This window comes from Zalophus californianus, chromosome 8, assembly GCF_009762305.2.
Source record: "Zalophus californianus isolate mZalCal1 chromosome 8, mZalCal1.pri.v2, whole genome shotgun sequence".
Taxonomy (NCBI): Eukaryota; Metazoa; Chordata; class Mammalia; order Carnivora; family Otariidae; genus Zalophus; species Zalophus californianus.
The window spans coordinates 116,626,972-116,640,729 of record NC_045602.1 but is presented as its reverse complement, the minus strand read 5'-3'; the positions used below and the strand labels follow the sequence as shown (position 1 = coordinate 116,640,729).

General features: G+C 48.3%; 1 protein-coding gene across 11 annotated transcripts in view; it reads right to left on the bottom strand.

Moving 5' to 3' along the window:
• CEP250 (centrosomal protein 250) overlaps positions 1 to 13,758 on the bottom strand; it is a 53,297-nt gene that overhangs the window by 23,592 nt on the left and 15,947 nt on the right. For 9 of the 11 annotated variants that reach the window (XM_027621017.2, XM_027621016.2, XM_027621018.2 and 6 more), the window contains 12 exons: positions 12,856 to 12,957; positions 12,161 to 12,322; positions 11,421 to 11,599; positions 10,658 to 10,840; positions 8,592 to 8,736; positions 7,536 to 7,682; positions 6,605 to 6,835; positions 5,519 to 5,712; positions 5,169 to 5,296; positions 4,801 to 4,970; positions 1,340 to 1,507; positions 811 to 945 (listed from right to left, as the gene is read on the bottom strand). In XM_027621017.2, coding sequence (XP_027476818.2) covers positions 811 to 945; positions 1,340 to 1,507; positions 4,801 to 4,970; positions 5,169 to 5,296; positions 5,519 to 5,712; positions 6,605 to 6,835; positions 7,536 to 7,682; positions 8,592 to 8,736; positions 10,658 to 10,840; positions 11,421 to 11,599; positions 12,161 to 12,322; positions 12,856 to 12,957 — 1,944 coding nt within the window. Of the gene's footprint in view, positions 1 to 810; positions 946 to 1,339; positions 1,508 to 4,800; positions 4,971 to 5,168; positions 5,297 to 5,518; positions 5,713 to 6,604; positions 6,839 to 7,535; positions 7,683 to 8,591; positions 8,737 to 10,657; positions 10,841 to 11,420; positions 11,600 to 12,160; positions 12,323 to 12,855; positions 12,958 to 13,758 lie in introns of those variants that run through there. The other 2 variants (XM_027621019.2, XM_027621026.2) reach the window with 2 other exon arrangements.

Here is a 13,758-nt window from a genome sequence, read left to right as displayed (position 1 = left end):
TGAGCCTCTCACGCTGGAGCCACGTAGCCTCCGTTCTGTCCTGGCACACCCGAGCCCCTTCTGTCTGTCCCACTGCCCTTATGATGGCTATTTCCCCTGCTGAAACTGTTCTTCAAATAGCTGGCTTCCTTTTTTTTTTTTTTTTAAAGGGCTTTCCTAAGGGGCACGTGGGTGGCTCAGTTGGTTAAGCGTCTGCCTTCGGCTCAGGTCATGATCCCAGGGTTCTGGGATCCAGCCCCACACAGCTCCCCACTCAGTGAGGAGTCTGCTTCTCTTTTTCCCTCTGCCCCCCACCCCCCGCTCATGCTCCCTCTCTCTCTCTCGAATAAATCCTAAAAAAATAAAAATAAAAGGGCTTTACTGACATACAGTACTCAGATACACGTATCACACAACTCACCCGTTTAAGCATAATGCTGTCAGAGATCATCTCTAGTGCTGCCTGAGGCTGGCTCTTGTCAACCTTCACGTCTCGGCCCAAAATGTCACTTTCTCAGTGAGCCCCACCCCCGACCACCCCGTTCAAATTGGCCTCCTGTGACTCACTCTCGATTACTTCACCCTACCCGTCTCCCTCACAGCACCTCTTACCGCCTGCGATTAGCTCATGTATTCTCTATCTGCGCGTTTTGTCTGCTCTGCCACTAGAACGTAGGCTCTCTGAGGACAGGGACCACATGTGTCACGTTCACTGCTGTGTGCACCTTGATGTTTGTCCTGGGATGGCACCTCGCCCAGGACCTGGTGCACAAAAGCACCAGAGGGCTGGTCACGCTGCCTTTCCTCCCTGCCCAGGACCGCCCTCCATACCTGCTCCTTTAACTTCTGAACCTTCATGTCCTGCCTCAGCCGCTCCAGCTGTTGGCTGGCATCTGCCAGCTCCTTCTGGGTCTGCAGCAGCGTCTCCAGGAGGGACACCCTCTCCTTCTCTGTTTCGAGCTGCATCTGTGGAGGGGCAGGGAGGCAAGGGCTTGCTGCCTCAGGGGTCACCATGCTCACCCACTAGGCCGCAAGCACATTCTAGCTGCTCTGGGCTCCTCCAGCAAATGGGGAGGGGGGTGAGGGTCAAAGAAGGTCTGGACCTGCTTGTTAAGAACCAGGAAGTGCCAAGATTGTCCCTGGTTTGTGAGCTGACAGGATGTGGTGAGCACAGGCCCTCCCTCAGGAAGTGTGACATGCTGTCTGCCCTGCAGCTAACACGGGGGCCACCCTGGTCACTAGCAGCAAAGGGAGCAGGCACTTCTCTTCTGGAAGCCCCCTGCAGCAGCACCCTCGGGAGTGGAAAAGGAAGTGGTCAGAGGTACGGGAAGTCGCAGCTCCAATGTCCCCAGCTTCCCACCTGGCAGAGGGCGCTCTCGGCCTCCGCCCGTTCTTCCTCCCTCTGTGTCCGGATGGCCTCGGCTTCTGCCCGCTGTTCCCGCAGCCTCATTTCCAGCTCTGTTTTCTCCCTCTTTAGGCTTTCCAGGGCCTTATCCAGTTCCTGCTGGTGCCAGGAGCGCTCCTTCTCCTGGTCACGTGAAGGAAGCACTGTTAGAACCCGGTGGGTGAGGAGAAGAGGCAGGAGGGGGGCTGGAGCAGAGAAGGTCCACACTCCCAGCTGAGAGTCTTTGGTACCTCTCTTGGCCTGTCTCCCCATCGATAAAGTGAGGTTCCGAACTCCTGCCTTACCTATCTCATCAAATTTCATGAGAATCAAATGAGATTTATAAAAAAAATCAAATGATACAATACATGAAAAAGTCTTTTCTAAAGTGCAATTCTCCCTAATATAAGTTACAAATATCTGTTATTTTAAACCAACCACACCACAGTTGATGTTATAACTAGGAACTGAGGAAGCAGATTGGCTCTTTGCTGCCCATTCTCCCCTACTTTAGGCACATAATTCCCAAAGAAGCAAACTTCTGGCTGCCATCTTGCCAGCAAGTCTGCCTTGTAATAAGAGTCAAATCACAAATACACACAAGGCACAAGTCAACTTCCATTTCCAGAAATCTGACAAACAAGATCTCTGAACCCTCTGGCTGCAAAATGGCAAAAAATACTGGATAAAATATTAAATATATGTTTTAACGTATAAGTGAGCCAGCAGGAATTTCACAGGAGTCAAAAACCAAAGCAAGACTTGTGACCCAAAGAGGTAAATGAGCACAGAACTGGCTTTCTCCTGGAGGCATCTGCTATACCTAATAACCTTGAAAATTCACCTTAATGCTATGTGGGGAAAAGAAAACAGAAGACAAGGGTGGGGAGTCCAGCAGAAGATTCCCACATAAAGCTGGGCCCCCGAAGGGCTAACCAGGGGTCAACAACTGTGGCATGTGGGCCAAATCTGGCCAGCCTCCTGTTGCTGCATGGCCTGTGAGCTAATAGTGGTTTTTACATTTTTAATGGTTAAAAAGAAGTAAAAAAAAAAAAAAGACTTTGTGACATGTGAAAATTATATGGAATTCAAGTTTCAGTGTCCACACTTAGTTTTATTTGAACACAAACATGCTCATTTGCTTACATATTGTCTATGGCTGCTTTTGTATTACAACAGCAGAGGTGAGTAATTATGGCAGAGACCATAAGGTCCACAAAGCCTAGTACGTGGCCCTTTACCAAAAACTTGCCTATCTCTGGGCTATAGTGCTCTCAGTAGAAGGATAAACTTGAGAGAGAGAGAGAGATGAAAGAGGAGAGAAATGGGGAAGAAAAAGGGAGAGAAAGTAGGAGAGAAAACAAAACAATAAACCGCACAGAAGGGAATAGCAAGATTTGTTTCAATCTTGGCACAGGGTAAAAAAAAAATCTCCCTCAAGGAGTCAACCACAACCTGGTCTTCATGTGGGTGCAGGGCCTAAATGTGACCCCAAACATTTTCAACAGAAATTTTACTTCATTTTATTTTAAATTTTATTTTAAGGTGGTTCTGGGATGCTAGAACCTTTAATCCAACACTACTAGTATAAGTGACCTGAGTTAATTTCTATCATATTTCTATGCCTCAGTTTCCTCATCTATAAAAATGGGGATAACAACAGTGTCCTCCTCTTCTGCTGGGAAATTCCTAACAGAAGTGCAAGCAAATCTTCTGAAGAAAAACCCCTATACCCTAGGCCTAAAAGGATTCCCAAAGAAAAATTTCTAAGGAACATGAGCTCAGAGTCAAGAATCACAAAACAATGAGTGAGAACCAATGGAAACAACATATAACACAGTCAGGCCCAAAAAGATTTTAGTTATTGGTATTATTAGACAGCATAAAAATATGTTTCATGTGTTGAAAGAATAAAAGAGAGGACTAAGATATAAAACAGGGAAAAGAGATTAAAACATGACCAAGAAGATTTGAAAAAATAACCAAATAGAATGTCTAGAAATAAAAAAAAATTTAGTAAGTGAAATTTAAAACTTGGCAAAAAGACTACATAGCAGATTAGACATGGCTGAAAGGGGAGTTAGTGAGAAGAGATCTGAAAAAATCATCTACAACACAATATAGAAAAAGAAAAATGAACATAAAAAATGTAAGAGTTAAGATACACGGAGGTTACCGTAAGAAGGTCTGACACACAACTGATCAGGGTCTTCTTGATACCCACAAATGAATAATCAATATGCTAAGAGAAAATAACAATAATCCTAGAATTTTATACCCAGTAAAACTATCCTTCAAGAATAAAAGTAAAATAGAACATTTTCAGACAATTAACTACCAACAGACCCTCACCAAAGAAATTCTATTTCAAGGAGGAAAATAAATCTAAATAGAAAGTCTGATATGCAAGAAGGAATGATGAGTGGGAAAAAATGTCATTTTTTCAGTGTATCTAAACAAATATTGACTGTATAAAACAAAAAGTCAAAATCATTTATGGTGTTAACAAACTAGTTAAAACACATTGCATAAAAGAGTATATGAGTCAGGAGGAGTGAACGCAGGTAAAATGTTCTGAGGTCCCTGTGTCATTCAGAAAATGGTAAACATACCGATTCACTTGAGATTTTATTAAGTACATATTTTTTTGTAAAGATTTTATTTATTTGACAGAGAAAGAGAGAGCACACAAGCAGGGGGAGCAGCAGCCAGAGAGAGAGGGAGAAGCAGGCCTCCCACAGAGCAAGGAGCCCGACACGGAGCTTGATCCCAGGACCCCGGGAACTGAGCCGCCTTAAGTACATATTTTTAAATATGAAAAGAAACAACTAAAAATTTTTTTAAATTAGAGAATATACCATCAAAGTAATAGAAAAAAAGAACTGAGAAAAGACTACAACTTAATCATCCAATTGAACGCTCTAAAAGAAGTTAATGGGACTTCCCCACCCCAAAAAGATAGAAAAAGGCAGGAAAAATAGTACAGGATGGTGGAAATAAATCCAAATATACCTATAGTGACAATCAAAGCAAATGGACTAAATTATATCATTAAAAGACAAAAGAAATACAGTTCTGAATTGGGCAAGAAGGGGTCCGAGGCGTTCGTTCCTCTGCTCCCTTTACATCCTGGGGCCAGTTTAACAATCCTAAATTCCAGGATCCATGCTTAATTCTCTGTACATTAGCAAAACAACAACAATAACAGCTAACCCAAATATAGAGCTTGCTATATGTCAGAAATTGTTCTCAGGGTTCTCCATATATTACTCATTTACAGCTAGAAACTGGATTTTTGCATCTTGGTTACTAGGTTAGTCCTACTCAGATTTTACTCTTAAAAGCAGCAATATCTGGCCCAAGAGTCAGCAGGTGGAGTACTCACCGGAGGGAGGCCATGTCTGCCTCTCCTGTCCCCAGCCACATCCATGACCTACCCATTTCTCCTGGAGCTGGTTCACCTCCTCCTCATGGGCTGACTTCTGCTGCTGCAGGGCAGTCTGCCCCTCTTGCTCAGCCTGGGCCAGCCGACTGGATGCTGTCTCCCTCTCCTGCTCTGCCCGGCTCCGCTCGGTGTCCAGTTCCAGCTTCAGGCACTTCACTTCCCCTGAGATGCCAGAGACAGGTGATCTCCCACTAGGCCTCTGCCCTCCCCCTTGCACCCCTCTCCCCAGATCTCGGGAGCAACTCCCATTGCGGAGGCCCTGGGCCTGGCTAGAGAACGACCTCTGATAACTTCTCACTGCCTTCCTGGCTTTCCACATCCCCATGGAATGAAGTGTCCCCATCCCAGCTGGGGTCTCACCTTGAATGATTTCCTTGGCGCGAGTGACCGTTTCAATCTGGACCTCCAGCTGCCCCTTGGTGACCTCTATCAGAGAATTTTGTTGTTGGGCCTCAAACAGACTGCTCTCCAGTTGCTCCTTGGCTGAGCTGTCAGGTTCAGGAATCAGGAAGAGTTCTTACCCATCAAGCCCCTTAACTTCCCTTAAGAGGAGATGGGTTCTAAGTACTGACTACTCAGAGAAATTATGGGGCAATTATAAACTCATAACTCATTTAGGACCCATATACTTTGAGCAGGGAACTTAGTTTGGCTACCCCTTGCCTCACAATGCTCCCTCTGCCCTTGGCCGAACTGGGTCTGGGCCCTACCTGAGCCCCAGTAGCTGTTCACAGAGGTCCTGCCGGTCTCGCTCCACAGCCTGCAGCCGTACCTCGAGGGCTGCCCTCTCCCGTACGAGGGCCTCCTTCTCCTGGACTTCCTGGGCAAGCACTTCTTCCTGTCGCTTTGTCTCCTGATGCAGCTGCTCCAGCTGAGCTAAGGCTGCCTCCTGCTGATGACGCGCCTGAGAGGAAGAAATCGGCAAGATACAGAGCGGAGGCAGCGTCTCCCCTGGGGTTGCTATCACCAGGTTAGGGCCACTGGCCCTTCAGAGATTCTGGACCCAGCTCTGTGCGTCCTGGTGGTTGCTTGCTCATACAAATACTACTTCCTGCATCAACCTATAGAACTTCCAGCCCAGGAAGCATGCTCTCCTTTGTGCAAGACCCTGTGTGTTAGGGCTGCAAGAGAACTACCTCTAAGGAGCTTTTAGTCTTAAGTAGTAAGACACACAAGACATCAGGAAGAAAGTGATCAGTCTCTGAGAAAGGGACTCTGGGAAGGAAGATTATCATTTTTAGGGCAGGGAGAAGTTTGGTAGAGGAGAAAGATGACCTGTGAGCTGAGTCACTGGTTCAGAAAAAAATTTACTGAGTTGTTGCTGTGTTAAGACATTTTGTTAAAAGATGGAGGAATAGGGGCGCCTGGGTGGCTCAGTCAGTTAAGTGTCTGACTCTTGGTTTCGCCTCAGGTCATGATCTCAGGGTTGTGAGACTGAGCCCCACATTGGCTCCGGGCTCAGTGCGGAGTCTGCTTAAGTGTCTCTCTCCCTCTCTCTCTGACCCTTCTTTTTTTTTATTTTTTATTTTTTATTTTTAAAAGATTTTATTTATTTATTTGATAGAGAGAGACACAGTGAGAGCAGGAACACAAGCAGGGGAAATGGGAGAAGGAGCAGCAGGCTTCCCACAGAGCAGGGAGCCCGATGCAGGGCTCGATCCCAGGACCTGGGACCATGACCTGAGCCAAAGGCAGATGCTTAACGACTGAGCCACCCAGGTGCCCCTAGAGTTCTCATTTTTTATGACGAGTACGTTCAATACCTTAGTGTGATGGAATCAGTTTTGTCTACGCACCTCACTTAGTTTCTCTTGAATTTCTTCCTTTTCTTCTTGGATGCCCCTGAGATCGGCCTGCAGCTCAGCCCCGCTCTCCTCTGCCTTCTGCAGCTGAGCCTCCAGGTGAGTGTTCCTTTCCTGAAGGGCTTCCCTGCTCCTCTCGGCCTCTGCCAGGCCCAGCTGCAAAGCGTTTCTCGCTTGCTCTGCTGCTTCCATTCTGCTGCACACACACTGGTTCTCCTGTTCTAACTACTGGTCAAAATGGGAAAGGCGTCAAGGACAAATGGTTACAGTTTATGGATCAAGTGCTAAGACAGAAATCCAAGTGAGATGAGACTCTGTTCTCCAAAGAGGAACACAGGAGGGCCTTATATAAGAGGGGGACCATGCGTTCATTTGCTCTGGTGCCTGTAGTATTCAAGGTACTGGATGGGTTGATGCTGGGGATGGTGATTAAAAAGGCAAAAACCCTACTCTCATAGAATTCAGAATAAAGGGAATCTGGAACATTTCTAGGGCTCAACGTAACAGGAGTAGTGAAGAGACATGTTAAATCTGCAACCTCTAGAGAAGATTCTTTGAGATGTAGGCTCTTCAGCAGATCCTTTTCTGGTGATTGCTGTTACCTCATGCAATGGGATTAAACACCTAGTCTTCCTTCCAGAGGACACGAGCCCTGGTGATTTTACTCTACAGCCCAAAGGTGGTTCTGCCAGAGGTGTGAAACGGGACTATTTTTAATGGCTAAGCTCAGGCCTTATGGTCTTGGCTGTCCTCTGCACCACCAATGTTCCTTTTGCTCGTTTCGGGACCATATTTGGGAGCTGATCTGTCTTGGGCTAATCTATTACGGACTCTCCCCTGTCATAGGCATCAGCTTTATCAGTCACTGGCTTGCCTTCTGTCAGGGCCCAGACCTACCCTGTGGATCAGAGAAGTCTTTGCTCACCTGGAGAAGCTGCTCGTTCAGTCCAACTTTATCTAAGGCCAAAGCCTCATTTAAGGCACTGAGCTTGATAGCGGCAGCCCGAAGATCGGCGACCTCGGCCTTCAGGCTGTTCTCAGAACTCGACAGCTCTGCAACGGATTGTTCTGACTAAAAACAAAGAGAGTTAAGGGACTGTCTTGTGCCAGCTCCCTCGCCACGGTGAGCAGCTCACGTCCCCAACACCTGCTGCTGTCCTGGTACAGAGATCAGATCATTCCTTCCCTTACATTCGAAACAAGTTTTCCCTCACTCATTCGCTCATTCAATCATCGAGAAGAAGGAGCGGAGCTCACAGTACAGAGGCACAGACACCAGGATGTATAAACAACTAGAACCGCAATGACGTCATAGACAATGTAAGCACCCAGTGCTCTGGAAACTCAAAGAAAGCATTTATTCAGTTTGGGGGAATCAAAAGTGCTTGGTAGAAGAGCCGGCAATGAAGGTGGGCATTGAGAGGGGAGGAAGAGTTTGTGCTTAGAGGGAGAGGAAAGACGCAGTCCAGGCAAAGGGAGGAGGACCCCAGAAGCAGCAGAGTCATGAAGGAGCAGGGCGAAGCTGAGGATGTAGTCAGTGCTGGGTGGCGGGACCCAGAAGCAGCGGAGTCATGAAGGAGCAGGGCGAAGCTGAGGATGTAATCAGTGCTGGGTGGCGGGAACCAAGGTGGAGTAGGGAGTTAGCACAGGATATGGAGAGGGGAGGAGGCTGGAAGCAGTTTGGGGCAGATGCAAAGGGCTTTGAACGTGTCCCCAAGCAGCTCGGAAGCCACCGAATGGTTACAGGAAGGAGACCAATGTCATCGGATTTACACTTTCGAAAACCATTCAAACCCCAACGTAGAGAGTACATTAGGAGGGACAGAAGCCAAAAGCAGAGGCGAGTAAATGACGCAGGGAATACGAAGGGTCGTGGCTGGGAAGGTGAAGAATGAAGCAGGCTGCATGCCCTTTGCCTAGAGACACAACTTTCTAAGCCCCCTCCCCGCCCCCAGCAAGCGAGGGGTGGAAGCCCACGCACCCTGGCCAGCGCCGCAGTCACTTCTGTTTGCTCCTGCCTCAGTAGTTCTCCTTCCAGGCGACTTGCCTCCAGGGCCTCCCGAAGAGTGATCAGCTCACTGAGTGATTCTGACTGTTTGGCTTCCAGGCCCGCCAGCGACTCCTGACTAGGATAGAAAGGAGAGGAGGCTGGGGGCAATCTCAGGGAGTGGCCGCACTCCAAAAGGTAACAGGAGTGTGATTACCTTTGCCATGCAAAAGAATGAAGGTCTCTAAAAACCAACCAGACCTCCGCGACATACAAAGTGAAAAAAGCCAGACATTGGGAGAAATAAGAATATGCACAGGGGTGCCTGGCTGGCTCTGTCGGTAGAGCATGAAACTCTTAATCTCAGCGTCATGAGTTCAAGCCCCATGTTGAGGTGGAGCCCACTTAAAATAAAAATAAATAAATAAATAAAATTTAATTATAAAAAAGAAAATATGCATGTATTTGCATGAAGCAGCTGGAAAGATAAACAAGAAAGCAATTTAAGGGACGGCTGGGTGGCTCAGTTGGTTAAGCCGCTGCCTTCAGCTCAGGTCATGGTCCAGGGTCCTGGGGTCGAGCCCCACGTTGGGCTCCCTGCTCAGCGGAGAGCCTGCTTCTCCCTCTCCCTCTGCCTGCCTCTCTGCCTACTTGTACTCTCTCTCTATCTCTGTGTCAAATAAATAAATAAAATCTTAAAAAAAAAAAAAAGAAAGCAATTTAAGTGGTTGCCTGCAGAAGGAAGGGAAATGGGATGGATGAAACAGAGAAGAGGATCTCTGTGTTTGTCTATTATTTATTTATTTATTTTTTAGAGAAAGGAAGAGGAGGAGCAGAAGGAGAGGGAGAGACAGACTCTTAGGCAGGCTCCAACGCCCAGCGCGGAGCCCGACGCAGGGCGACCCCGAAATCACGACCTGAGCCGAAACCAAGAGTTGGGTGCTTTAACCAACTGTGCCACCCAGGCACCCGTGTTCGTCTTTTTAAATAGTTTTGACTTTCAGGTCATAATAAATATTGATAAATGTGTGATCGATTCACGCAAATTAAATTTAAAAACATATAATTATCTTTGTGGGTTGTCTATTCTTCTCCTTGGCACGGGGGAGACCATTCCTTGCATGAGTCATGATCCTGATAGCAGTCCTCCAAGATTCTGTTATCCGTGCCTCCCGGCTGCAAGGAGCAAGAGTGCAGGAGAGGGTGGGGATCTACCAGGGGTGAAGAACACAGTCCCCGCTACCAGTTACTGAAGACCTGCCACATGCCAGGCTCTACGCCAGCATTTTGCAAAACAGCGCTCTAACCTTCCCAGTGATCCTTCAAGGTAAATACTCACATCCCCGTTTCACAAATAAAATAATCTGCCCAGGTGGCGGAGCCATAATTTTAACCAAGCTTTCGCCAGCTCGAAAGTCCTTGCTTTTTCTGTGACATTATACAGAGGAATTTATAGATTCGCTAGGTCTCTTGATTCTGAAATTCCCTTTCTTGACCAACTCATTTCCCATTACCACCTGGGATAAATCCTACCCTTCAGCCAGCCTAGCCTACTCTGAACATGCCATGAACCTCCTTTTCTTTTGCTAATCTGCCCCTTTAGCCCCTCTTCCACTCTCTGCCCATCAGAATATGTCAAGGCCCAGCTCAAAGGCCACCCTCTCCTCCATGAGGCTTTCGATTATTAACTGTCACTCCCACGCTCCCAAAGGCCCTAGCTGGAAGCTCTGTTTCACTCATACTTCACTTGGCCTCATGCCACAGTTTGCTGTTTACTTGTCTGTTTTCCCCATTAGACTGCAAACTGCTTGAGATCAGGGCCCGTGTCTTACTTGTTTCTGTACCCCCGCGGTGTCTCAGCCCTAAGCAGGGCTCAGAAAAGCCAGGCTGAACCTCCTGTACTCATCTTGCTGCAGAAGAAGGGGCAGGAAGCTAATGCGAACCCACTGCACGCCAGGCTTCAATTCACTCCACTTTCTTTGAGTTGGGAATGGGTGGAGGAGGGTATGGAATTGAAGGGAAAACCAAGCCCCAGGGGGGAGGGGGCTGGGCACACTTACAGGCGCTCCCTTTCACGGACCGCCAGGTGTAGCTCTTCTTGCCGCTCCTCCTTCTCGCCCTGAGCAGAGTCCCCCTGCAACTGAAGCTCCACGTTTGTCCTCCGCAGCCGCCACGCCTCCTGCTCCAGCACCTCCAGCCGCTGCCGCAGCTCCTCCCTGGCCTTCTGCAGGAGCTCTCGCTCCCTGGAACAAGGAGACCACAGGTGACCAGAAACCTTGGAGCCTCAAATCCTTCCTGGAAGCAGACATCACAGGATCAAAGGAGAGAGGTGTCTGCTTCCTTTAAAAATGTCATCTTCCCGGGCGCCTGGGTGGCTCAGTTGGTTAAGCAACTGCCTTCGGCTCAGGTCATGATCCTGGAGTCCGGGATCAAGTCCCGCATCGGGCTCCCTGCTCAGTGGGGAGTCTGCTTCTCCCTCTGACCCTCTTCCCTCTCGTGCTCTCTATCTCTCATTCTCTCTCTCCCTCTAATAAATAAATAAATTCTAAAAAAAAAAAAAGAAAACATTGTATACTTTAAAAAAAAAAAATCTCATCTTCCCTTGTGAGCAGGAAACTGCTTTGTTGTTGTTGTTGTTGTTGTTTTTTAATCATCACAAAAACCCCAAAGTGAGTGAGCAGGAATAAGCAGAGCACAAAGCAAGATAGCCCTGGGTGTCAGGGACGGCAGGGCTAGGCAACCAGAAACGTACAGGGAGTGGGTAAATGGCTGGATGAGGACTGAGCCAGGGAGGAGGGGGGGGATGAACAGCCCCCTGCTCACTTGCTGAGAGACTCCACTTCTCCCTGGAGGTCCACGGTCTGCCCTGCCAGAGTGTCACGCTCCCCGGTGAGCTTCTGCAGCCGCTGTCTCAAGGCCTTGCCCTCCTCCTCCCACTGATTATGCTGCTGCCGCAAGGAGCTCACAGCTTCCTGACAGCCCAAAAGCTGCTGCCTCAGGTCCTGTGGAGGGAGAGTGACAGAAGTGAGATGGTGAGCAAGAGGGCAGAGTGAAGGAGGGGTGTCAGAAGCCTGAGAGTGGGGCTGGGCGAGGGGACTGAGGGCTGGTACAAGGGTAAGCTAAGAATAGAGGTGTGGCCAGTCGAGAAGACAGAGGATCAGAGATTACTGGACTTCGGTGGTGCCTGGAGTCGCAGGGTCCATCATCTTCAGATGTGCGGTGAGGGGCCGTCACAGAGATGGTTAAGTGTGGCTGGGACCCTCAGAGTCGGGGACACTTACCCATGGTCTCCCAGGGCTCTGGTTGCCTATCTTTGTGTAGTGCTATATGAAGATGGCACGCAAAGTGAAGCGTACCAGAGGGCACACAGAGTGTGCCCATTAGCCACAAGCACAACTGGGCAGACACTGAGAGATTCTAATGAGTACTTTGGGAGTGTTGACCCAACACCTCATAATTGGTCAACATAGTGAAAGGGGCAGTCCAGGCAAGGAGGGTACCTGGGGCACAGATCAGTTCAGACACCCACACCCGTGGCTGAGGAGGAATGGTGGGGTCCTCACCTGCACAGCCTGGCGTCTTCGAGTCACCACTGAACGCACCAGAGTAAGGGCCTTGTCTGGGTCCTGGGAATCAAACTGCGAGGAGAGGCCACTAGCGTCCAACTCCAAGGAGCAATCCTGACCACAGCCTTGGGCCATATTGTCCCGTTCTTCCACCATGACCTGAAACCCAGTACAGCGGAGTTGCTACCCTACTGACCAAGGCCTAGAGTCCACATGGAAGATTAACACTACGTCCTGGACAAACCTGATGTTTTTCTTCTCACGTCCTCTCCCTTGCGGGTGGGAGGAGGGTATCTGAGAGCAAAAAGGATTGCTTCCTCCAGCTCCTCACCTTTGGTCACCCAAACCTAGGACTAGCAACAAGCCTAGAGCACTCTCTGAGGTAATAATAAATGAAGAAATGAAGAAAGGAGAGGATACTGACGTAACAAAGACCAGAATCCAGCCACTGGCCTGAGACTTGCAGGTGGCAGTGATGAAGAGGGCCTGTCCCCGCAGGCGGGGCCGGCATGTGAATGCTTAGCTACCCCTTAGGGTGTCAGTCTTCGGACACACTCAGAGAACTCATTCCTCAAAGACCCTAAGCCCAAACATCTCCGAGTGTGAAAATCTAGGCACAACTAAGAGGACATGGAGGCCTGCGGAGGCGTGAGCCACGACCCGGTTTCCACAGACAGAAGGCTTACCAGTACCTGGGTTATGTCCCTGATCACCTGCTGTAAAGACAGCTTCTCCTCTTGGGCATTCCTGCTGAGAGATGCCTCACGTTCCATTAATTCTGCATGATTTGCCTCCTGAACAGGGAACAAGATAGAGCTGTGAGCCAAACTCACGGAAGTATCTACCATTCCAGGCCCCAAAGCAACCGGAATCTCATTCTGTCTCTTCGGTCAACCCTACTTTTTCCCTGACCACACGTGAATGCTACTGTTGTCTCAGGACTCTGAGGACAGTGTGATGTGGTGAGTAAGAGCTCAGAGTAAGTGAATCAGAGCTCCAAACTGGATTGCCTAGATTAGAGTTCTTACGCTATCACGTCCTAGCTTAGCAACCTTAGGCAACTGCTTCTTTGAGCTTTTCTCTTTAAAAAAGGAGTAATTAAGAGCAACTACTTCACAGGTTTGTGTTGAGGCTTAAATGAAAAAGATGCTTGTAAATTACTGAACACAGTGCCTGGCACAAAGAAAATAATCAATGTCAGCCATCATAGGAGGGAGGATGGCAGTTGTCTCCGAACAGCAAATTAATGCTGGAGACCTAAGGGTAGATCAGAGAAACCCCTAGCCCCAGAGCTGGCAATGAACCTGAAGAGTCAAGATTTCCTCAGTTCCTTCTGATCATGTTGTTAGTGAAGGCCTGAAGACACAGACCTGCAGCAATGTTTTCTTTGGCCTGCACAAAACTTGAACCAACATTTATAAATTGAGAGATTTCAAGAGATTTTATGAATTGAGAAATGCTGACTTTCTGGCTTTTCTCAAAAAGTTAACAGATGGGCCACACCAGCCCCCATTCCTACATGGCAATAATTTCCTGAGGTTGAACAGTGGGTGCCACCTTCAGAGGAGACATGTATTTTTTGGGGTCCCATGGTC